This window comes from Pteropus alecto, unplaced genomic scaffold (assembly GCF_000325575.1).
Source record: "Pteropus alecto unplaced genomic scaffold, ASM32557v1 scaffold3, whole genome shotgun sequence".
In the NCBI taxonomy this organism is placed as follows: domain Eukaryota; kingdom Metazoa; phylum Chordata; class Mammalia; order Chiroptera; family Pteropodidae; genus Pteropus; species Pteropus alecto.
The window spans coordinates 6852851-6880441 of NW_006442484.1; the positions used below are offsets into that span (position 1 = coordinate 6852851).

The following is a 27591-nucleotide window of genomic DNA, read 5'->3' on the forward strand; positions in this document are numbered from 1 at the left end:
GCTATAAAGATTAGGTAAGTCACAAAGGGAGTATGTGATTGAGTCCCAGTCAAAAATTTGGACATCAAAGCTTGGGGGAGCTTTCCTCTTTTGAAATACTCTGTGCATATTATCAGACGTGATGGCCAAGAGGAGATAACGTCATCCATGACTCCATGGGAAGAGGACTAGAAGCTCTGTTTAGACTCCTTCTGGACTCTGCCGAATGCATCTCTTCTCTTGGCTAATTTTAATCTGTATCGCTTCCCTGTAATAAACTGTAACTGTGAACTTTCGAAGAGTTCCCTGAGTACTAATATCCCCAAAACTTAGGATGGTTTTAAGCACATCCCAAGCTTGCAACTGGTGTCAGAAGTGAGGGTAGTATGGTGTATACTGAGCTCACTAAATGTTGAGCTTTGGCTAACTCTGGGTAAGTAAAGAGATATATAGAAGAGGAAAGACGATATAGAAAAAGAGCAAGAAGGAATACTACATTTCTAAAGCATCTACTAGAATTCCTACTGAGTGCTTTATGTTCATTCAATCCTGATAACTCTAATGTAATAGATGATCTTATTTCTACTTTATATGTTATATATAAAGTATATATTATATTTAATTATGTTAGTTATATATGAAGGTCAAGTAAGTGAAATGATGCCACAGAGCACACATTTAACTAGGTCCAGAACACAACTCTAGCCTTTCAGATTCCAAAGCCCACGCACTTCACACTATATTATGCTGTCTCCCTAACATTACAATGATTCCCCTATCAATTATTTATAGAACATTTGGTCTTAATTTTGATATCACTATATGCTCAAATGATCTGTCTGCAATAGTCTGAATACCTAAAATCCAGGACCAGATCTATGTAGTTCTTTGCAGAACTAGCACAGCTGCCACCCGAGTCATTCTTGATGAAGGAAAATGAAAGTCATCTTATATTAAATTCAAAGTTAAGCAATATCAAAGAACATATGGTAAATCCAGAGTTGCAAGTTAACTACGTACTAAAATTAAACACCTATTCAATGTATTAAGTGCCTATGTACCTCCAGATTTCTGGAATGTGGGAAAAAATTAAATAGCTGCGAAAGAAATAGCAAAAACTATAAGCTCTGAAGTTTATTATAAACAAATCAAAGAAAGCATCAAAAGGAAATGTCTACATATTCAGAAAAATGTCATAACAGTATTACTAATCCCTCATATATTACAGCTGTTGCTTTTCTTTGTGGAAACTAAACAAACTGTTACATTAAAAATTATGTGTAGAAACCAAAAGGATAAAAGAGTCATAAAATCAGTTACTAGGGAAAATATTTAAGAGGAAGACATATTACTATACTGAATTCCCAACAGGAGAAAAGAATTTCTGTATGTGTACATGTAATGCATGTACATACTTAAGTCCCAGGTTGTTTCATTTTAAGCTTTTGGAAGTATAATTATTTTGTCTTATTATTGAAAATGTTAAATAAGGCTAACTGGACGTTACCTTTAACACAAAACTAAATTTCTAATATATAGATATTTAACTATCTAATTTGACTTAAGAATAACATTCTAAGTGAGTACGAAGATGAGAAGCAATTTCTTTTCTACACTGTAGTGATCAGCAGAGTCCAATCGGCAACACCAAAATCAGCCTCTGGGCAGAGAGTCACATTGGGCACCAGGAATTCCTCTGATTATTCTTGGGTCCATAGGGGACTCAGAACAGGATTGATTACCGAGGGGCGGGGAACAGGCAAGCAGTAGGGCATCAGAAAATGAGTCAGGTAGCTTACTTATGTGATTACAACTATATCTCTTTCCATGGTCACCAACACTTTTCCAAAAAATACTGAAAGCTTGTTTGCAAGTTCTAGGAGGGAAAAGGAGAACAGGACACACCTATCTGAGAAGGGCATGCTATACACCTTCAAGAGAGATACAGAGAGCAGACAGAGAAAGTAGGCCCCAAGCTAACCACCTGGTTTTATCAGATTAATCATGGAAATCAGTGGCCTAGACAGAAAGCCTTTTTTTGTATAGTACAAAAAAAAACAAAAACAAAAACAAAACAAAACAAAAAACCACAGCATGATGGTAAAAATACCTAAAAGATTATTCCCTCAAAGCTTATAAAATAAGTCATAGGGTAATATATTACCAATCCTGTGTTCCATGCACACAGCGAATACAGTAGTTAAGACATAAACAGTGTGGACTAAAATATTTATGAATTGTTTTTAAGACGCTCAATATATAAGCAACAAACTCAAAATTGTTAAATAATTAAGTGTTGAGAATTATCAGCCAAGGGAAGTTTCTGATAAGAACTAAGCCCAGCTCAACTAGGGTTAAGGCGCTTCTTAAATGTTACAGATGACTACTTATAAGTCAAAACCTTCTAAAATAACAAACCCAATGGCCCACCTGTATAGGGCCTCATCTTTGGAAAGCAAGTGCCATTTTATCCCCCTCATCAAATCGGTATATCTCAGACTAATCTGATTTTAGAATATTCATACATTTACCATTATTAACTAAGTTCTGAATCCTTCTATTTGGTTCAGCTATTTGGCTCAACTGTACAATGAATCAAAGAACACAGAAAACAATATGTTAAATGTTTCCGATCAAAATTTACAACTATATAACAAGACATACTTTCACATTTTAAAACAACCAGAATTTTCAGTTCTTGGCATGATGGAACAGCTAATGTTGGAATAACCTCCTGCTATAAAAATCTATAAAAGCCGAACCAAATATACCAAAACAAACAAACAAAACAAAACCAAGAACAATAACAACAATAACAACAAAAACCCCAAAACAGTAACAACAAAAACATTCACACTGGCTTTCTCCTTGAGAGAAAACAATGGTATAGAGAAACAGAGCCCAAGCAGAGAGTGGTAATCTTACTAGGATGAGACAATTAAAATTAATGTTTGGGGCTGCTAAGGTGGCTGGGTTTTGAAGGGAGGTTATTAGAGAAGAAAGAGTCAAAGAGAAAAAACTATAAAAATCTGCATAAAAATCCCCCTCTGGTCTTCATATGCCTCCTAGGCTATGCATGCACAAGGTTAGACTCCTAGAAGCCTAGGAGAGAATAACTGTTGGGAGGCTGCAGGCTAAAAACAAAGATTTCACAAGTTACACAGTTCAGAAGACATAAAATTCAGGCTTGATCAGAGGACAGACACCTTGAGGAATACTCCAGGCATTTGAGACCCTAGACAATCCATTCTCCAGGAATGAGAACAAAGCTGAAATACCTTAACAAAACCTATAACTAAGCTTCCATAGGATCAAAGAGATCACTGGCAGTTTATCTGTCTGCCAGAATAAATTTCAATACTATTTAGAGGAAGATAACAATCCAGAGCTTCTATAATAGGGGTCTATAAGGGCCAGAAAGCAAATATTTTGGGGCTTTGAGGGCCATTCATAGCCTACATTTCACAGTCATTAAAAAACAAACAAACAAACAAACACCTTTAAAAATGTAAAAACTATTCATAGTTCTTTGGCCACACAATAATTGGCATATGGGCCATAGTATACTATCTGCTACTCTACATTACACTCACAGTATCCATCATACAGTACAAAATTAGTACATATGCGAAGCAGGGAAAGTGACTGATAATCAAGAGACAAAAGCAACCAACAAAAATAGACAAGAGTGATATACACATTGGTCTTAGTATGCGAAGGCTTTAAAATAACTACAATTAACATATTAAAAACAAAAGAATAAAGAAAATGGATTAAAATATAAAGTATTTCATAAATTAGAATCTATAAAAATGATCATAAAGACATTCTAGAACTGCAAAATATGTGAAATATAGGAACTCATTGGATGGGTTTAAGAAGCACAGCAAAAAAAAATTAACACTAAGACAGATTAATAGCTATTCAAAGCACAGAAAGAAATTATAAACAAACAAAAAAATAGGACATATGTTAGAATCAACATGCAGTAAAACAGTCTAACATATATGTAATTAGAGTCCAGGAGAGAAGAGAAAATGAGAAGCAATATATGAATCAGTAAAGGATAAGTTTTCAAAAAAAACAACCTACAGATTCAAGAAGCTTACTGAATACCAAGAAGGCCACACACACACACACACACACAGGTATACTATAGACAAGTGACTAAAAATCAAAAATAAAGAGAAAAATCTTAATAATAGAGGAAGGACACATCTCTTGCCCTTCGGGAGAAAAACACTGAGAATGAAAAATTATTTCCCAAGAGAAACTATGAAAGCCAAAGAAATAGCATCTTTAAACTACTAAAGAAAAAAAATCAACATAGAATTCTATATCCAGCAAAAATATCCTCCAAAACATGAAGAGTAACTAAAGACATTTTCAGACAAACAAAAAGCTAAAAGAATGTGTTGCTAACAGACTCTACTTCAAAGAATAAAAAAAGAATTTCCTTAGCATTAAGGGAAATGACTCTAGATGGAAGCATGGATATACGAGAAATGAACGGCTGCAGAAAATATAGATATAAAGGTAAATATAATAGATTATTGATTGTTTAAAGCAATAACAACAATGTCTTGTAGAGTTTATAACAAATGAAGGGGATGGTAAAAATACATAACAATAGCATAATAGAAGGCAAGTAAATGGACTTAAACTGCTTTAAGGCTTTTTTATTTGAGGGAAACATGGTATAAGTACTAAATAAAGGTAGCTTTTTGTAAGTCAGGACACATTTTATAATTTTTAAGGTAATCGCTATAAGCATGATATTAGTAGTTTAACCAAAAAAGCTAATAAAGGAGATAAAATGAAGTAAGAAATGCAGAAACATAAGGGAATCCTTTTAGGTGAGGAAAGTATTCAACGCCTTAATCTGGTAGTGGTCCCACAGATGTATACATATATAAACATCACTGAACTGTATACTGAAGATTTCTGCACTGTTCTATATAACATATATTATTAAATAAACAAAAAAATCTATATATACTTTCTAGAGTAGAGAGACTAAGCTGCAGAATATTTCTAGATTTCAATATATTCCCTAAAATTTAATGGCTTACAGCTATTTTCTGAAAAATTTTCCAGAATGTATACTAGACACTCAGTACTTCTCATTGAATGAAGTATATGAGTAACCACAATTTTATTTAATTTATGGTACTACTGCCAAGATAACAAAAAACCTAATTCTTAAAAAAGTAATACTTGACAATTGCTTCCTCTTTACTTTTAAAGAATAAATTGGCATATTTACATTTTCCATGTATGTATATTTTTTTAAAATGTGTTACTGTTTATTTACAGTTCATTTTTATTATAGTGATATTGGTTAACGAAACCCATTAAGTTTCAAGCATACAATTCAACGGTAAGGCGTGTGTGTGTGTGTGTGTGTGTGTGTGTGTGTGTGTGTGTGTGTGTGTGTGTAAATATATATATTGCATTGTGTTTTCACCACCCATAGTTAGATTTATTTTCGTCACCACATATTTGACCCCTTCTACCTCCCCTGCCCCCTCTCTGCTAACCACTAGTCTATTGTCCATGTCCATGAGTCTCTGTTTGTCCTGTTTGTTTAGCGCTTTTAGGTTTATATGCCACATATAAGTGACATCATGTGGTTTTCAACTTTTTCTGTATGGCTTATTTTGTTTAGTATGATTATCTCAAGATCCACTATGTATTTTTAAGCACTACTGCCAGGAAACAAAATGGGTTTTGGAAACAGTGCATGTACAAGAGTATATATGTGAAAATATCATATATACATATAAAGCAATTAGCACGACTGCTATTTTGTGGAATAATAATAACAACAATAACAATATTCTTCTAAGAAAATATTTCTGTAACTAGAGAACAGATCAACTGGATTGCAAGCAATAGAGGAAAGAAGAACCAACCCTTCTAAATGTATATATGAGTCTGACACAAACAGTAACTTCAGAAATATTCTCATTTAATTCTAAGCATCCTATGCAAGGCAGATATTATTCTCCCTTATCATATGAAGAATCTGAAACACAGAAAGGTAGAGCAACTTGATTAGAACCACAGAGCAAGTAAGTCTTCAAAATAAAGACTTACAAATTCATCATCAGATAATTGCCTAGGAAATCTTTCAAAAGAAGCAAAAGTCATTATCAGGAACAGATTTATGCATGACAAATATATTAGACCAAACGAACTATACCTCCTTGATGAAAACACAACAGAATTAAAGAATAAACCAAGAAATACTGTAACTTTAATTTTACACAACTATAAATCTAACTGATAGTTTTCTAGTGATATAGTTTAGGAAAAAAACATTTCAAAGTAGAGGAAGAAAATCTTTAAAGATCTATCATATACTATGTTTGAATTTTCAAATACTATAAAATTTGGCAAATTATCGCATCCTTAGTGCAAAAAGATGATGGATCATATTTTAATATCTAATTTTATTCAAAAAATCTTTGTAAATAGTAAATTCTCCTTCAGGGTAGACACTGAAAATCAATCCATGGCCAAGGTTAAATGCAGCAGACTGAACACAAATGTTTGCTTAAAACACACTAAAGTAACAGTGAAGGCAGATATCAAAGCAAGTCTATATAATAACAGCACCCTCTATGAATAACTCCTCTCACTTCCCCCTTCCTACTGCCAATCATTTTAAGAACTAGAGATTTCTTACTCTCTGAAGAAAATGACATGTAGTAGTGTGTAAGTTTAAGGTATAAAACATGATGATTTGATACACATATACAGTTGACCCTTGAACAATGCAAGGGTTAGGGGCACTACCCCTCATCCAATCAAAAATCTGCATGTAACTTCTGACTCCCCCAAAACTTAGTCATCCCTCGGTATCTGCAGGGGACTGATTCCAGGACCCTGCGCGGACACCAAAATCCACAGATGCTCAGCTCGTCTCTTAATACAAAATGTCATAGAACAATGCACACAATTAGCCCTCTGCATCTGCAGATTGAAAATACTGTTTTTGATCCCCGATAGGTTGAATCTGCAGATGCAAAACCTGGGGTTACAAAGGGCCTAGAGTATAATTGAAAAAATCCATGTGTAAGCTGACCTGTGCAGTTTAAACCTGTGTTGTTCAAGGGTCAACTATATATTGTAAAATGATTACAATAACATTAGCACATCTATCAACTCGCATAATTACCTTTTTTGATGTGAACGGTGAGAACATTTAATATTTATTCTCTTAGCATCTTTCAAGTATCTAATATAGTACTGTTGACTACAGTCACCATGCTCTACATTAGATCCCCAGAACTTACCTTATAACTGGAAGTTCGTACCCTTTGACCAAAATCTCTCCATTTCTTCTACTCCCCAGACCCCTGACAGCTACCATTCTACATTCTGTCTCTATAAGTTCAGCTGTTTTAGATTACACATGAATGAAATCATACAGTATTTGTCTTTGTCCAACTTACTTCACTTAGCCTAATACCTCGGTCCATCCATGCTATCACAAATGGTAGGATTTTTGAAGATAAATAATTTATATTACTTAAAGAATTCAAAGTATAGAAACAGCAAGCCTCCCTTAACTGCAGGGGATATGTTCCAAGAGCCCCAGTGAATGCCTGAAACTATGGATAGTACCAAACTCTATATATACTATGTTTTTTCCTATATGTGCACACCACCTATGATAAAGTTTAATTTATAAATTAGGCACAGTAAGAGATTAACAACAATAACAATAAAATAGAACAATTATAACAATATACTGTAATAAGTTATGTGAATGTAGTCTCTCTCTCTGATTACTGACACAGCTACTAAGGGACAAAGAGGTGAGTAGCATATACAGTGTGGATATGTTGGACAAAGGAATGATTCACATCACAGGTGAGATGCAGCAGGATGGTGCGAGACTTCATCCCACTACTCAGAATGGAATGCAATTGAAAACTTATGAATTGTTTATTTCTGGAATTTTCCATTTAACATTTTTGGACCATAGTTGACCATAGGTAACTGAAACTGAAGAAAGCAAATTCTGGATAAGGGGAGGACTACTGTACCCGGGGAACAGAGCAAGAAACGGATGAAGGTGTTATTCTGGAGATGTAAAAATGAGGAATAAGGAATTCCTCATATTCTAGTTTGACTATGGACTATATATTATATATTATTATTTTCATAACATTAAATTTGGGGCTGTGATACTACGATACTATGGTAATTTATGAGATTCTTACACTGCTGAAGTGCTGGCAGGTGAAATGTAGCACTTTCAGAAATTTCAGAAAAAACACATAGAAAGAAAAATAAAAATAAAGCAAATGTGCAAAATGTTGACAACAGGTCAATCTAGGTAAAGGGTGTGTGGATATTCATTACTAATTCCTTTACCTTTTCTATAAGCCTGAATTTTTTTTAATAAAAGAAAGTACCAGCAACATTACTGATAAGAGCCCAAAGTGGAAACAATCCAAATATACACCAACAGTAAATGGACAAGTAAATGGCAACAAATAAATGGACAAGTAAATTATGGTATATTCATATATAACAGAGTACTATATAGCACGATACAGTACTATACAACTACTGTTAACATAACACATGGGTGAACCAAATAATGTTGAGCAAATAAAGCTATACATAAATTAGATGAACAGATATTTCTTGAATATTTCAGACAAAACTTGGATAAGACCATGGCTATCATTTATCTTTGTTTGGCAAAAGTTATATTCAGACAGTACAAGTAAGATTACAATGAAAATGTATAAATTATTTAGAAGAACAAATTCCTTTCAAGCATCTTCAAGCACATTTATAAAAACCATCTATATATTATTATTGATCTGTTCTACTAATTAATCATAATGCACTGCTGGTTTGTCAACTTTTTAAAAGACTCAATCTGAACTGGAACTTATACTTGATAGTTACAAACATACTACAAAGACTTTTCTTCATTGAGTAAGGGTTTCAAACTTTACTACAACTAAACAATTTTAGTTTTAAAATATAACGTAAATTCATATTTATAATGAGAATATTTTCAAAAGAGAGAGAGAGACATAAAATACTTACATTAACTTTGAAAGCTTGTACAGTGTTATCCAGAAGAAGGATGTTACAAACCACTTCTGTATGCTGTCTGTCTCGGGCCAACTCTGATGCTCGTACATTGTAGGTTCTGCCAGCAGGCAATCGGAAACGTGAGGTCATTACTGTCCGCACAAGGTCTAAGTTGAAAAAAAAAGTTCACCAAGTAAAAGAATAATTCAATATACAAAGTAGTTCAAAACAAAATTCTACTAAGTATTCTTCAACTAGCAAGAACAAAGAGTTAAAAGTTTTGAAACAGCCAGATAAGAATTACAGGTATAAAAAAAGATACTACATATACAGTTAATCATTTGAACTAAAATTATAAACTACCTGGAAGCTTTATTCTTAACTGTTTCATTGAGAAAACAATACATAAATTGTTCAAAAAGTCATATTCCAATTTAAAATATATAAATTTAGGAGTAGCCAAAAAGAGGAAAGAATATGCTACTTCAGTAAGTTGGACATTATTCATTGATGCAAATATTAAAAAAACACCGTAAAGTGGCAACAGGTATGAAGATTATTAAACTCTGAAGGCCCCCCTCTTTGTTAAAACTGAAGGTTTGGGGAAAACATGGAAGTTTGTTTTTAAATATAATAATAACCGTCATTTTAATTATCTTCAAATTCAAACTAATTCTAATAGGATTATTCTTATTATTCTTAAGAAAACAAAAACAAAAACTTAAGGCTACAGATCTTTGCTTCTCAAATTTGTAACTAGAGGGAAAAATATACTGCCTATAAAAGAGCAGATATCGCACTGATATGAGCAACATTTGATATTTAAAGACAATGAAGATGTAGTTTTGAAATCTGAAAGAAAGTTATTTGAAACAGAATTATATACCCAAAAGTTAGAATTCATGTGGCAGAATAAAGCTAAAGACATTTTGACATTCAAGAATTCAAAGTTTAAAATCCATAAAACTTCCCTCTTAAAGATAATTGGATAAAGGAAATAAATTACACTAGAAAATACAAGCATATAAAATGTTTTAATATGATTAAGCAATAAGTAGTAAGACGAATGAGTAAGCAAAAAATAATAAAAAGAAACAGTGGTTAAAATTGGTGGTATTCAATACTTGCAGTTGACACCACTGACTGTTAATGTCAAGAAGACTAAAGCTAAAAGTAAAAGTCAATGTTACATAAGTATGCAAATTGAATAGAGGGAATCAGCTTTAGCATGTTGACAGGGGAACTAGCCAAATAAGATTTACCAATTAAAAGACAGTGATTGGGAGTTTCTGGTTCCATATGATATGAACTTGAAAGTCCCTACTCCATCCTAAGAAGTAAAAATATGAACAAACAGGAAAATCAGCAACTCTTCCTGGATCCATTAAAGAGAGAGGACACAGGGCAAACCGCTGCCCTTAAGACTGGAGAGACAGGCAATTATGAAGAGTCACGGCTTACTGGAGTATAGACTGACAAGCAGAAACTACCATGGGAGCCAGTGCATGAGTAGGAAAACTTGAACTGTAACTGACAATTGCTGGAGGCTCAGAGTGGACAATTCTGTGAGTTAAAAATTCCAGGGGGACCCAGTCATAGGAGGGGCTCCCACAATATTGTGAGATTTACTTCCAGGAGTTCAATCAGATTCTCACAGTAAATATCAGAGAAAAACATGCTTGAGCTTCCCACAAGTTGGGTGCGGTGATCATTATGAAATATACCAGAGCAATCTCTTCTCAAGAAGGCCTACCCTCATCTACATCTACATTATGTGTAGAGCCAGATGGGTGCTAGAGTAATCAAGGGGACTGCTTCATAAACTATATAAATGTCTAACCAATGTACTGTATACACAAAATTAATGTAAAATAAAAAATTTTTAATGTATATATATTTTTTTAAAATTTCAAAACAAATTAGTTAACCAGTGCCTAACTGACCTGGCGCAAGGAAAATATCCAACTCAAGCCGAATTTAGCCTTCCAGTGGGAGGAGAAAAATACTCAACTCCAGGTAACTCTAACTATCCTATCCCACATAAGGGGAGAGAAAAAAACTGAGAAACACTTGTGAAGTGTACAATCCAGAAGCTTGGGTTCACTAAAACACAGAGCTAACCATAGCACTAAAGAACACGTCCTCTATCCCCACATTAGAAGCGCCTATTTACATCAGTTTCTTTTAGCAGGAAATCATGCCTACCTATCAAGAAAAATTTACAAGGTATACCAAAAGGCAAAAAACACACTATGAAGAGACAGAGCAAGTATCAGAACCAGACATGGAAAGGATGTTGGAATTATCAGACAGGGAATTTAAAATAACTATGATTAATATGCTAAGGGATCTAATGGATAAAGTAGACAGCATGTAAGAACAGATAGGCAATGAAAGCATAGAGATAGAAATCCTAAGAATGAACCAAAAAGAAATGTTACAGGTAAAAAACACAAAAGATATGAAGAATGTCTTTGATAGGCTGGCTTATTAGTGCATGAAAGTATGAGAAAGAATCTCTGAGCTACAGAATATACCAATAGAATCCTCAAAAAATGAAAAGCAAAGAGAGCAAAGATTGAAAAAACAGAACAGAATATCCCAAAACTGTGGGACTACTACAAAAAGTATGATATACATGTAATGAGAATACCAGAAGAAAAAAAACAAAGAAAAAAAAATGTTTGAAACAACAGTGACTGAGATTTCCCCAAATGCCAAACATCAAACCAAAGATCCAGGAAGCTCAGAGAACACCAAGAAGGAAAAATGCTACTCGCCCCAACCCAAAATAAACAAAAAAAGCCCACGAACAAAAAATGTCTATCTAGGCCTGTCATTTTAAAAAAACAGAAAATCGAAGATTAAAAAAAAAAAAAAAACAGAGGAAAAAGCCAGAGGAAAGAAGACAGAGTTAAAAAGCACCTTACCAAGAGAGGAACAAATATAAGAATTATATCTCACTTCTTAACCATGCAAGCAAGAAAAGAGTGGAGTGAAATACTTAAAATGTTGAGAGTAAAAACCCTACCAATCTAGAATTCTGTATCCTACAAAACTATCTTTCAAAAGTGAGAGAAATAAAGACTTTCTCAGACGATAGAGGGAGGTCTCTCCTCTGTGGAGGATGGGGGAGGGAGGGAAGGAGGGAGGGAGAGAGGGAGAGAAGGAGGGGGAGGGAGAGGGAGAGAGGGAGAGAGAGAGAGAGGAGAGGGGGGTGGGGCTTGCAGACAGACTGTTTTTGGCAGACTTGCCTTTACAAGATACTTTTAAAATTCTTTAGAGAGAAGGAAAATAATATAGGTCAAAACTCACATCTACATAAAGTAACGAAGAGCATCAAAGAAGGAAGAAGTGAAGGTAAATTAAAAATTTTTTAAACTCTTTATCAGATAACAGTACAATACTCTCCACTTGAGTGTGAAAAGGACTTAAGGAATTTGATGGGATTTTCCTTCCATGATTAGGTAGGTGAGGGTTGAAAGGCATTTTACAAATGTGATTAAAGTCTGAAGTCAGCTGAACTAATAGAGATTACTTTGATGGGCCTGACTGAATCAGGTGAAAGCACTTAAAAGAAAGACTGAGCCCTTTCTGAAGTGAAAGTAATTCTGCTGTTGGCTTTAAAAAAAATGATGTGCCTTGCTGTGAAAGGGCCTATGAAAGGCCATGTGGCAAGGAAGTGTAAGGGCCTCTCAGAGCTGACAGCCAGCAAGGAATGGAAGACCTCAGCCCTACAGTTGACTGTATTTATCACCAATAACAAATTTGGAAGAGAATCCCAAGCTCTTGCAGACCAGTCAACACAGACTGTAACTTTTTGACACTCAACCAAGCTGTGCCCTGACCCACCAATACTGGGAGAAAATAAATGTGTGTTGTTTTAAAGCTGCTAAATCTGTAGTAGTTCATTATACAACAGAAAACTAATACATCTTTTGCAGTGGTATACAACTCAACCAACAACATTCACAAAAGAAAATATCCAAAGAATGAAATATACATGATGATCTCTTTGTGTACATTCCACTCTTGCCTGTGATGGATATATACTTCCCTTCTCCTCAAGCCCTGCACTCCCTTCGCCAAGGGTACATGGTCTAGCCAAAGAAAGTGACCAAGACAAGGAAATACAGTAGTAACAGCAGAATCAGCAACTCAGTCTTAACAGTAGGGGGAGCTACCAAAAAAAGGAAATTGGTCAATGTCCCAATGTCAATGCAAGGTACAGGACATCAGTGTGCAAATATCTTTTCAGATATGAGTTTTCAAGGTTGAAAACCACATGATATCACTTATATGGGGGATATAAACCTAAAAGCAACAAACGAACAAGACAAACAGAGACTCATGGATTTGGACAATAGACTAGTAGTTACCAAAGGGTGGGAGGCAGAGGAGAGGGGGAGAAGGGAGGTAGATGGGGTAAAAAGGGTCAAATATGTGGTGACAGAAAGAAATCTAACTATGGGAGGTAAACACAATGCAATTATATATATGCCTTACTGTTAAATTGTACACCTGAAACTTACTGGATTTCATTAACCAATATCACCAAAAGAAAAAATAAATTAAAAAAAAGGTACAGAAATGCCAAGATCAAAAGGTATCAATGCATTTTGCCAACACTAGTCTTTCCCATTTACGAGCATATTTACTTTTGACATTTGCAACTTATACTTAAAGACTTCAAATTGAAAGCATAAGTGAATTGTCTAATCAGCTCTTGAGATTCCCCCCCAAATAACATATATTTAGTTAGCAAAATACCAAATATATTCACCCTTCTTGTCACATTTACTTTCATTCATAAAGCAATAATTCTGCTTGATTTCAGAATTTTCCTACTTGAAAATTCTAACTTTGTGAGAGAATACAGTAAATCTTCATGATGATTTACAAAGAGAAAGGTCAAATAAAATCCTCCCTTGCATCTTTCTTTTTTCATCTGAAAGATATGTCAATACAATTGAGATTATATATATACATAAAGAGATGTGGACAATTCTGTGAGTACATACTAATGATTCCATTTATATATTTGCAAGTGGAAAAGAGCCCATCTCTTTTATGGAAAGACCATGAATTGTTATCTATAAAAATGTTCATTCCTTTACATATATTCAAGGAACAAATAAAATCTTAAGTATTCAAAAGTTCTAAAATTATAATAAATTTTTTTATGTTTACAGATGTTAAAAATTTATACACATTATGTTAAGTAAAAAGTGCTAAACATAAATGGTGATATTCAAACTATAAAAATTATAGACAAATATACATACAGTGGTGAGTAAAATTTTGAAATAAAATTTTCAAATTTAAAATTCTATTAACATTAATACGTTTTATGTTTAGTAAAAATAAGTACATTTGTTCCAATTTCTTTTACATTCAAAAGTCAAAATGGCAAACACTAAGCTTATTTTTTCAATTACTATAAACACAGATTAAGGGTTTAGGCTGTCACAAAAAGAGACAAATGACATGACTACAGCAGTAGCAAGAAAGTACAACAAAGATAGAATGGGTGACACAGAATGAAAGCAGGGGACAGGTAGGTCATCCTTGACCTGATTAAAGACATCTGTGGAAAGCACACTTGTCTACGGCCATGCTACCCTGAATAAGCCCAATCTCGTCTGATCTCAGAAGCTAAGCAGGGTCGGGCCTGGTTAGTACTTGGATGGAAGACCACCTAGGAAGCCCAAGTGCTGTAGGCATAAAAAATTTTAAAAAATAAGAGATTGTAAACTGAGCATCTGTTGGTCACCAAGGGGTTCCCTGGCAAAAAAAAAAAAAAAAAAAAAAAGGGCACAGTTAACAACATACTTAATATTGAAAAACTGAATGCTTTCCCACCTAATATCAGGAATAAAACAAGGATGTCCATCAGCTCTCATTACTTCTATCCAGAACTGTATTGGAGGTGCGAACCAAGGCAATTAAGATATTCTAGAACTAAAAAGTGAGTTGAGCAAGGCAAGATATAAGATCAATATGTAAAAATAATTTTATTTCTATAAAATAGCAATAACCAGAAATAATTTTAGAATATAATAATTTATAATAATATTAAAAGTGAAAACTTCAAAACACTGCTTAGAGAAGTTAAAAAAGAAAAAAATTAATGAGGAGACATGTTTATAGGTTGGATGATCTGTAGACTCAATGCAATCTCAATAAATATAGCAGGCTTTCTTGTGGAAATTGACAGACTGATTCTAAAATTCAAATGAAAATCAGAAAGATTTGAATAGAAAATAGCAAAACAACTCTGAAAAAGAAAAAGGGACTAAACCTACTAATTTCAAGACTTATTATAAAGTTAAAAAAATCAAGACAGTATTGTATTGGCATCAACACAGCAACGGAACGAAATCAAGTACAGAATGAGACCTACACATATACAGACAACTAAATTTTGAAAAAGATAAAGGAAATTCAGTGGGAAAAGGGTAGTCATTTCAATATGGCTGAAAACAACTGGATATCCATATGCAAAAAAATATGAACTTCAAACCATACCTTGTACCATATGCAAAATTAACTCAAAATGGGTCATAGATCTATGTAGAATCTGAAACAATAAAACTTCTTAAAGAAAATACAAGAGAAATCCTTAGTGACGTTGAATTAGGCAAATATTTCTTAGAAACACCATCATAAGAATGATCCTTAAAAGAATAAACTGATAGACTGGACTTCATCAAAATTAAAACATCTTCTTTTCAAAAGACACTGTTAAAAGAATAAAAAGACCACACAGAGAGAGGGAGCATATATCTGATAAAGGATATGTGCTTGTATCTAGAATATATAAAGAACTCTCAAAACTCAATAATGAGAAAACAGACCCCCCAAAAACCCAATTAAAATAACAAGCAAAAGATCTGAATAGATATTTCTTCAAAGAAGATATAGAGATGGCAAATAATCACACATACAAAAAAGATGCTCACCATCATTAGACATTAGGCACATACAAATTAAAACCACAATATGATATCACTATATAGCTCTCATAATGGCTAAAATAAAAAATAGTGACAATACCGAATGTGGCAAAGACCAGGAAGAAAATGGATCTCATTTATTGCTGGTGGAAATATAAAATGTTACAACACTGGAAAACAGTTTGGCACTTTCTCACAAATTTGAACTTACTACAACTTTATGAGCTATCTATTCCACTTCTAGGTAACAAATGCATATCTCCATATAAAGATTTGTACATGAATGGTCATAGCAACTTTGTTATAGCCAAAAACTGGAAACAACTATCTATTAATAGGTAATAGATTTATTCAAATGTGGTACGTATCTATTGTATCTATTCGTCTGTGGCATGGTAATAAAATGGAAGACAAGTAGTTAATAAAACAGAACAAACTACTGGTACATGCCAACAACATGGACAAATCTCAAAATAATTATGCTAAGAGAAAGAAGCTAGATCAAAAAAAAAAAAAGAGAAAGAGAGAGTACATATGAAACGGTTCCATTTGTATAAAATTCTAGAAAATACAAACTAATCTTTAGTGAAAAACTACAGACCAGCCTGGGGATGAAAGTAGAGTGTGGTGGTATGGGGAAGAAATTACACTGGGACCCAAGAAAATTTTGGAGAGTAATGAATATGTTCACTACATTGCTTGTGGTGGTGGTGGTTTTATGGATGTATAAATATGTCAAGACTTATCAAATACTACACTTTAAATATACTCATTTTATGACATTTTACCTCAATAGAGCTGTTAAAAACATGTATGGCCAAACCACTTAAGTGACAAAATATAGAGAGAATTTTGACGTTCTGGTACAAAACCTGCTGATTATAGAACTAGATTCAATTTAACTTAACATAATGCATATTTTGGCCATTTTTTTTTCATTATGTTAATATGGATGATTCTTTTACAGATGACAAGTAAAGGTTTGCCTAAGGTTACAAAGGCAAACGTGAGAGTGGCATTTGAATCCAGATTTGCCCAATCTCGAAGCAATACTATTTCCATCATAATGAAATGATTTCTACTACCTCATGCTAAAATTATTCTTATTGGTTGTTCTTTATAAAGTGAACCATGGAAGCATGTAAATTAATGAAACACTCATTGAAAAAGAATCACCACTATGTGTGAGTTTTGCAAATCTTCAATCTGATCTATTGTACTCTCTCCATTCTTTCCTCAATTTCTACCTCAACACTTCCCCCAGAAAATTTGAATGGGAAAAGAAATCACAACCACATAAACTGGATGTGTGTTACAGCAAAGGCAGAGAGAATAACGCACTGCTCATATGCACTGGTGATACTAACAGAAAAAGTATTACAAGTGGACTGAGAATCAATAGCAGTTTTGTTTTTTTATTTTGTTTAGCATAGCCTATTAATTTCTCACCTCTCCCAAAGGCTTCCCAAGTTCCTAAGCCAATGCCAAAATGGAACCTTAAAGATGGGATACATATATATACACAATGGAATACTGCTAAGCCATAAGATGAAATATTGCCATTTATGACAACATGGATGAATCTTGAGAACAGCGTGCTAAGCGAACTAAGTCAGATGGAAAAAGTCAAGAACCATATGATTTCACTCACATGTGGGATATAAAACAGAAAGTAACAAATGAACAACAAGACAAACTATGAAATTTTGAAAATTATGAAATTTGAACTTCAGTATCCATAGTTTTATTGGAACACAACCATGCTTATTTATTTACATATTGTTTATGGCTGCTTTCATGCTACAAAAGTAGAATCAAATAGTTGTGACAGAGATTACATGGCCTGTAGCACCTAAAGTATTTTCTGTCTGGCTCCTTACAGAAAACATTTGTCAACCCTAGTCAAGAATATTGTATTCAACAGTTACTAGGATAACTTTTGTCCTGTGTGGTTGTGTTATGTGTTTGATTTACAGTTCATTTGTTTATTCCATTTTAGGGACACAGGAGACTTATTTAAATGTTGGAAATTAGAAATGATTGAATTTTAGAACTAGAAGGTCATTTACAGATCATGTAGTCAGTTCTGCATTGCCCAGTGGGTCAACTGCTAGCCAAATGTGGCCATTTAAATTTAACTTGATTAAAAAATTTGTTAAAAACAAACAAACTCACAGACACAGATAACAGTATGAGGAAGGAGGGTGGTGGGGTGGGGGGGATGAAGAAGGTAAAGGGGGTCAAATATATAGTGACAGAAGAAGACTAGTCTTTGGGCAGTGAGCACACAATGCAAAATACAAATGATGTATACAGAATTGTACCCTTGAAACTTATATAATATAATTAACCAATGTCACCCCAATCAGTTTAATGAAAAAATTTGTTAGTCATATGCGTCACATTTCAAGTGTTCAGTTGTCCTATGTGGCATGGCCACTGTATAGGACAGTGTGGGTTATAAATCACAGTTTTTATCATTTTATGGATGAAGAAACTGGGGCTTAGAAAGTTGAAGTGACTATCCCAAGGTAAATCAGAGCTGGATACTAACAAGTAAAATTTGCAGTGAATCAATGGCTTACCAGGTGTACAAATGTAACAGCAGTTGTTAAGGGAAAAGAATGAGACCTTTGCCTTAGGCTGTGAAACCCTTTCCTACTAAATTCCTATGAGTGGAGCATACAAACAGACATATCTGTATTTTGAGAGCTTAATAATTGGCCAAATGGGTGCCCTATTTTTGCTGCTTTGCCCATTAATTTGTACTCATTTCCATTCATTTACTTTAAAAAAATTTTAAGTTTATTGGGGTTACATTAGTTTATAAGATTACATAGGTTTCAAGTGTATAATTCCATAATGTCGTCTGTATATTGCATTATTTGTTCACCCAAAGTCAGTATTCCTATCACTATATATCTGACCTCCTTTACCCTCTTCTATCAACCTCCATTCCCCTTTTGCCTTAGGTCACCACCATACTGTTGCCCATGTCTCTGAGTTTTTTCATAGTTATGAAATATTTTTCAAACATTAAAAAATGTAAAAATCAGTCTTAGTTCATGGATCATACAAAAACAGGTGGCAAGTCAAATTTGACCAGAAGACCACAGTCTGCTAACACCTGTTCATGACAATATAATCACAGCAAGATTTAGTCTGAGGATAAATGCAAAGAAATGTTAAAAAAAAAAAAAAAAAAAAAAAAAAGGAAAACAAACAAACCTTAAACTTTACTCAGTAAGTTTGTTGTCAGTGGTGGTCTTGATGCAGCATTCTGAAACTAGTATGTGTATTTTATATGACTGAACAAATGAATAAATACATTTGTTGTTGGAAACCAAAGGTCTCACTATGGGAGACAGGGCATTAAATATGGCATGGGAGAAGGCTAGAATTAGAGATAGTGATATAATCTCATTTTTCTAAAAACTGTATTTGCTATCTCTGTCCACTATTAGGACCTAGAATTAAAATACTCCGACAACACTAAACATTCCTAATGCCCTATATACTATTTCGCACTAAAAGGAATCAGGATTCCTTGGGAAAAAATGGCTGATTCCAGATCTGGGGCAAGGAAAATACAAGGTCAGGCTAAAATATCTTGTGACAGTAAGTAAAGAAGTCCTCAAAATCTGATGGGAACAAGTCAAAGAACATGAAAGGCAGTTTAAAAGGGCTCCCACCAGCCAAATGAGACAATTTAAGTTTCAAAATAAATGATAACAAGAATAGATAATATTCTGAATAAAAAAAGAAACCATAGGTCTAATTTGATACTAAATTTTTTTTTAATGAAGGAGAAGAAACTCTTTTTTGTAGAATGTCCAATGATAAATGTAGAAAGAATAACAGAAATAGAAAACAGCTATTTTAGAACTACCATAGCTGATTCAAGCAAGAATTATCAATAAATGCTAAAATCATCGGGTGAAAGTTTGTTGAAGAAATAAACATATAATCTGAAAGTATCTTCCCACAAATTACTTATTAAAGAGGGAAACGTACCTTTAAAACGGAGAAATCTGTCAAATCCTGCCTTAACCAATGATTATATTTAACATCACCAAAACTGTCATAAGTACCATGTTATACACTGAGAACACAAAACCTATGTAATATTCCTGCCCCAAATGTTTAACTAGAATCTAATTATGAAAAAAAATGAAATTAAAATAATCAGACATATCCAAATTGAGCTACAAAGTAAGTGACCTGGGTCTTTCAAAAATATGAGAAGAACGAAGAAGGGGGGAAAAGGAAGAGATATAGAAGGCGGCTGGAGAAGTGCTACAGATTAATAAGACATAACAACCAAATGCAATGCGTAGCACCTGATTCAATCATGAATGGGAGGGGGGAGCATAAAGGATTTGATTGGACACTTGGAGAAATTTTAATGTGGACTGGATATCAGATTAAAGTACTATGTCAATGCTAAATTTCCTGAGTGTGATTATGATCGCATGTTTATATAGGAAAATATGTTCATTCCTAGAAGATGCACGTTTGCATGCTGAAGTATTTATAGGTAAAATATTATGATCATGTCAGCAATCCTCAAATAGAAATTTTAAAAATACATACACAGAGAAAGATAAAGCAACGGCAAAATGTTGGCAACTGGTCAATCTATATGAAGGATGCATGGGTGTTCAATATACTATTCTTGCTACCTTTCCATAAGTTTGAAATTTTTCAAAATAAAATGTGGTGAGTAAAGAGTAAGAAAAATATTCCTTTGAAATTATTTTTACACAACGAAAGAAGATACCATAAAACCTTTGTTATCCAAAATTATTAAATCAATTAACTATTCCGAAAAAGTTTTCTGGATAGTTGACAACCCTGTACACTTATTTGAAATGGAATGTTCTCAAACAAACCATCTGCTTTGCTATAATCTTATTATACAATGCTTCGGATGTAACTATAAATTAAAATGCTGGTAGTGTAAGATGCCGGACTGAATAACTTAGCTTACTGCTATACCACTATACATTATTCAGTGAAGCCTCCCTCAGTCCTTTTGAACTGAACTTAGCAATATAAAACTGAACAAATCAGATTCTCTTAGGACAGTGCTATCAAAACTGAGCTATAAAACTGATACCCTGTAAAAGGAAAAAAATCTAATGTAGCAAGAGTTTTGCTCTAAAATTTACCTCTATATTTAATATACCAAACACATTTATATAGTAGTTGCTATGCAATTACTTATACAAGAAATTTATTTAAGAAATGGTATATGCTACAGCAAAAAAGTATCCTAATCATATGCAAATCAATTAACAGACATGAATGCATAGCACTGGACCTGACCATTGATTCACTGGTGTACAGGCAGCATTTTCCAAATGTCCTTTTTATATCCTCTAGTCTAGTCAACTGTTACTGACATGTTAAGAATACCGAATTTCAATGTCAAAATAAATTTGATCATTTTAAAGTATATATTTAAACAGAGGAATCTAATTTGAATTATTTCTTGCATCAAATTTACTTACCTGAGGCCTCTCCTTTCTTTGCTGCTTAATCTTTTACATAGCATTATATCCTATTTATATATTACTTAAAATTTGGTGCATGTGTGAATGTTTACATGAGAGGGAGGGAGGGGGAATGGGAGAGTCAGGAAAAGGGAGAGAGAGAAAGAGACAGAGAGAGGTACAGAGATACAGAAAGATACCTAGATCCATACTAAGGCCCACAAAGAATGCTCTAGTCCTGTGCCTTCAATATACCTATTCATTCACATAAACATACCAAGAGCTTCTCATGGCTATATACAATTGTAGGTGCTAAAGATATAAATTTGTATACATCTAGATCTCAGCCCTCAAGGAGCTCACAGTCTAGTTGAGGAAAGAAACTTCAAATAATTCAGTGAAATAATATACTAAAAAAGATATAAACAAACTCTTTTAGTATGTCAAAGAATTACTGTCTCTCTCCTGACTGCAGCTCATTACCTAAGCAGTAGAAACAACTTCAGCTGCTGCTAGTGCTTTCCCTCTTCCTCTCCCTCCCTATTTTCTAAATTCCTATTCTTTAGTCTCCTCCACATGAAAGTCTAACAATGAAGTTGATCTTTCAAAAATACCACCAGCCAATGAAAATATTCTTCTCTTCCCCCTATCTAAAAAGAGCCAACCGTGTAGTAGTGTATGTGGTATCATCTTTTGGGCTTTAGTGCTCCTTTTTTCTTCAGCAAAAAATATTTTATTAGTTAGGGGATGACTGTAGGGTATTTTTAGATGAAAAAGAAAAACAGAACACTAGCCTCTAGAACTATCCTTCCTTTAGAAAGCAACTGTGTCATTTAAGCAGAGTTTCTTTGTAACTGAACACAAACAATAGTTTATAGCACCTAAATGTTTAATGGTTTCAATCTGCAGGTTGAGACTCATTGGCTATGAAATCAATTTAGTGAGTCAAAACAAACACTTTTTAAAACAAAATAGAACAGAATAAAATAAAAGCTGTCAAGAGCATGATGTAAAAAGTACCTCAATGAAGGTAAAGTCTAAACTGGCTTTATATCTGCTCATAGTACCATCCAATCCTATCGCCTCATATATGTTATCATGAGTTCTTACGTCTGTTGAAAAAACTGATTATGAGTCTTTCACGAATAAAGTTAGATTAAAAGACAAGAAAGGGCTCTGCGAAGGGGCCAAAAGTATAATAATACAAATTATTAATATACATGGGAAGTAATACTGCTTAATAGTTAAGAATGCCAGCTCAGGAATCAGACTGGTTGAAGGCTCAATCTCTACTACCTTTATGACTTTAGATAGTTACTAAACCACTCTGTGCGTCAGCTTCCTCATCTATAAATGAGTTGCTATGAAGATTAAATGAGAATACATAAGAAGTCCTTAGCACAGTGCCTGGCACATAAAAGGACCTAATACATGTTAGCTATTATCATCATCATTATTGAGCACTACCTCTCTAAATATACAAAACTGACTTTAGGAAAAATTTGGAAATATATGTTTTTATTAAAATATTCTAGTTACACAAGAATTAAAACAGTATTGATTATTAAAAGCCCCAAAAACCAAAGAATGTCCAAGAAATACCAGTAATCTAGTTGCATGGAAAAAAATTCTCAAGGGAACAGCAACAATTAAAGTAGGAAAGATATTTGGAACTGTACTATAGAGGGGTTTGCACTAATTTGGGCAATAGTGGCATAGTCCAGGGGTCAGCAAGCGATAGCCCACAAGCCAAATCTGCTCACTGTCTTTTTGGGCCTAGAGTTAAGAATAGTTCTTCCAGATGAACATTCACAATTGACCTGATGAAAGGGAATACTAATTCTAAACCCCACTTAAGTGAAACATTATCCCATTCCATTCTTCTCATTAGTAGAAAAACACAAAAAAATTAAATTCAATTATGATTATATTTTTATTTCATCAATAAAATTTGTAAAAAAAAAAATTTTAAATAAAGAGCCTCAAATCAAGTGTCTATATGTTAGACAATTAGATAAATGTTCCTCTTCACTCTCCCCTACCCTATCCCTTGTTCAAATATCTATTGAATGTCTCATAATGTGCCAAATAGAGAGAAGCAACATAAATATATCAATAAACGAAACAACACAAAAGCCCCTGCCCTTATGGAGCTTCTATTCTAATGCAGAAAGAAAAAAAATTATATAGTATATTATAAGGTGGCAAGCAAGGAATGTGGGAATAGAAATATAATTATAAATAGGGTATTAAGGAAAGGCATTACTGAGAACTTTTTGAGTAGACTTGAAAGGAAGTGAGGAAGTGAGCCATGTGGACACCTGCCTGGAACACTTAGGAAAAGGTGTTCTAGGGAGAGAGAAGAACAAGCACAAAGACTCAAAGTGGGAACATTTCTGGTTTGTTCCAGGAACAGCAAAGAGGCCAGTGTACCTTGAGAAAAGTGATCAAGGAGAGTAGTCAGAGATGAGGTCAGAAAGAGAGCAGGGCCCTCCAACCCTCGGGCTGTGGACCAGTACCAGTCCATGGCCTGTTAGGAACTGGGCCGCACAGCAGGAGATGAGTAGTAGGCAAACAAGCGAAGCTTCATTTGTATTTGCAGCTGCTCCCCTAGTTTCCTCAATTTAGTTTATTACACCCCTCTTTGTAATTCTTCTAAGACAATCAATCTCAAACTTTAGTATACCTCAGAATAACCATAACAGCATTTAAACAGATTTCCTAGGCAACCACCGCTCCATCCCTCACCCACCCTTTTATGAATCTAAGGTCTGAGGTGAAACTTGGGGAATTGATCATTTTAATCAGTGTCTCAATTGATACTTGAGAAGCCTGAGTGTTCTGGTAATATACTGTGTACTTATTAATTACATATGACTTATCTGTACGTATTCTAGCTGTATACTAACACAAGCCTGCCTGAACACACTTCAAAACCAACTATCTTAGGTCATTAATAACTTTTCAATAGTCAAATTCAAAGCACTCTTGTTATCCTCTTCTCTCAGCGGCATCTGACACCTTCCTGAAACTCTTTCCTTCATCACCTTCTACCACACAACTGGACTCTCTCCTCTCTCACCACCATTCAGTCTTCTTCACTGGCTTCTTCACTTCTGAGAGCCCTTAACCTTTAAGTAATGACGGTTGGGGACTGTGTCAGTGATCCTCTTCCAAACTTGACACATACTTCATAAGCTGTAACTGTCCCACTCACTGCTTCAACTACTACCTATGCGACCTTAAATCCTGCCAGTTTGAATTCCAAACTATTTTCAGGTAGTCAGAGGCTATGCAGTATAGGAGGAAAAAGATGATTCATGCATCATGCAAATCTGAATTCAAAATATTTGCTCTTCTATTTATATGGTAACATGCCCAAAGTCACACACTTTCCTGAATTTCAGCTTTGTTCTCCTTTAAAACTGGAGATAACATGTTTCTAACATATTTTGTTCAGATTAAATAAGGAAAATAAAAAGATTAGAGTTCCATTCTCTTCCTAGCATGGACTTGACAGCATGCCCTGAGAATCCCATGGGTCTCAGAGGTGGCAGGCAAGTGATAACTAGCCTGGGGTTGGGAGACTGGCACATACAAGGGGACTGAGCAAATAAGTAAATATACTGAGGATAATGGGGGCTAATTTCTCACTGCTGAAGAAGGAATTTATAAAAATAGAGAGGGAGAAGACTACAAAGAACCCTGAGTTGTTGAATTGGAATTGGATGTATTAGTGTGAACTTTTAAAACATATATACACACACATACATATATAATAGATACATACAAATAGATACAGGAAGAAATTCAGATGTTTACATGTATGTGTGTGTATGTGTGTGTGTGTATATATATATATACACGTGTGTTTGTGTGTGTGTATGAAATATACACACACACACACACACACACAATTTCCTAGCTAGAAGTGATGATACGCCATTAAACATCCAAATCTTCATTTCTAAATACCACCTCTACTAAAAGAAATCAGGATTCCTTGGAAAAATGCATGATTCCAGAGTTGGGACAGGAAAATAAAATAAGTCTGGAACATCTTGTTGTGCCAGAAGTTAAGGAAATACTCAAAAGATGGGGACATGTCAAAAAGACACAGGATGGGATATAAACCTCAAAGTAACAAATGAACAGGACAAACAGAGACTCATGGACATGGACAATAGACTAGTGGTTACTAGAGAGCAAAGGGGAAGAGGGGTAGCGGGGAGGTAGACTGGGAAAGAAAAAAAAATTAAAATCATTTCTTCAATTAAAATAAATAATTAAAAAAAAAAAAAAGACACAGGAGCCATCTTGAAGGGGTTCCCACTAGCCAAATCTAGGACAATTTGAGCATCAAAATAAAATTTAAAAATGATAATAACTAATAAACCCCCCTGAATCAGAACAAAAATCTTTGAGTACATACTGAAATAAATAAACAAATAAATAAATTAAATGGCAGAAAAGGGAAACATCTGTTTTCAGTAGAAAATCAACAAATAAAAGCAGATGGTGACCTTCACAGTAGTGGTTGATTCAGGCAGGAGTCATCAGTGGACCCAAAGGCTGGTGGACAGAGGTTTGATGAGGAACAGAACATTGACACAGTCTTGGAAATCTTCTCACAAGAGTTACCAGTTACAAAAATAAAAATGATAACTTTACAATAAACATAAACTTAACAAGGTATTCAAGGTTATATATCACCATTGCTGAGACTGTACACTTCCTGGTAAAACACTAAGAATATCACATCATTTCTGACATTTCTGCCAATAATGCATTCCGTCTGCACGTAAGCAACCACTAGATGGACAGAAGTTAAGGGACATCTTACAGAATAGAAAAAAATCTAGGTCATAAAAGACAGAGATATAGTGAGGAACTGTTCCAAACTGAAGGAGACTAAGGAGACAACTAAATGCAATATATGATCCTGGATTGGATTCTGGACCAAAAAGGAAAGAGAGACACTAATGGGACAGTTGGAAAAATCTGAATGGCACCTGGGATCTGAAGGTAGTGTTATATCAATGCTGATTTCCTGATTTGGTGGTTATGTAAAAGACTATCCATGTTTTGGTAAATAAACACTAAATTATTTAGAAGGGACAGGAACTGTGTCTACAACTTAACTCTCAAATGGTTCAGAAAAAGTCTAATGAAATTAGAAACAGTACAATCTTCTGAAATGGCTGGAAGTAGGAATAAAAATAAGAGACATGAAATGAAACAATTAGGTAGTTTCACTGAAATCTGAGAATCCAATAAGATATAGCAGAATGAGGGAAAGGGTCAAAGACAACACCAAGGTTAAGTCAAGCACAATAATTTGCACCCTCATCTTGTGTATAATTAGTATATATGTAGTATACACCTTGTGTATAATTAGTATATATGTAGTACAATGTTAAAAATTTGTTGAAGTTCATGTTGCGGGGATGGTATATTAAATTCTGTACTTTCACAAATTTGCTGTAAACCTAAAGTGCTTCAAAAATGTAAAGTCTACAAAAATTTTTTTAGTTGCAATAGTCAAGAAAAAAGAAATTGGTTGAAGGGGACTTTGGGGGCTCTTTGTGCTGTTCTTGCAACTCTTCTGTAAGTTTGAAATTATTTCAAAATAAATTAATTTTAAAAATTCAATGAGAATTTATGACAACCTTGATGCCTAGCAAAATGCCTGCCTTACCACAGGTACTCAATAAAAATTTGGCTTTCCCTTCCCGGCTGCCTAAAGAAAAAAATCTTAACATCATTGTCAACCCTTTCCCTCTTTCCCCTATATCCAATGGACTATCAGTTCTAGTGAGACCTAATCAGTTTTCAGTTCTGGTCCCACATTCTCATCCTTATTTCCCCATTTCTCCATTTCTGGCTCTTATCTCTCACCTGGACCACTGTAAGAGCATCCTAACTGATCCCTCTGCTCTATTTTTAACCTCATCTTTACGCTATCCCTATATCCTTGCATCGTTATCTAAAAAAGAGTTATCTTTCAAAATGTACATCTAATCTTATCATTCCCTTATTTAAACATTTATAATTGCTCCCCAGAATAAATGTTGATTTCCCAAGAGGCAGACTAA

The 27591-nt window shown here is 34.1% G+C and overlaps 1 protein-coding gene and 1 pseudogene across 6 annotated transcripts in view; one reads left to right on the forward strand and one right to left on the reverse strand.

The window, feature by feature from the left end:
• Window positions 1-27591, reverse strand: part of PTPN4 (protein tyrosine phosphatase, non-receptor type 4) — a 186812-nt gene that overhangs the window by 152461 nt on the left and 6760 nt on the right. For all 6 annotated transcript variants that reach the window (XM_006921001.2, XM_015596795.2, XM_015596793.2 and 3 more), the window contains one exon: window positions 9058-9212. In XM_006921001.2, coding sequence (XP_006921063.1) covers window positions 9058-9195 — 138 coding nt within the window. In that variant the 5' untranslated portion in view covers window positions 9196-9212. The remainder of the gene's footprint in view (window positions 1-9057; window positions 9213-27591) is intronic.
• On the forward strand, window positions 14650-14768 carry LOC112470604 (annotated as a pseudogene).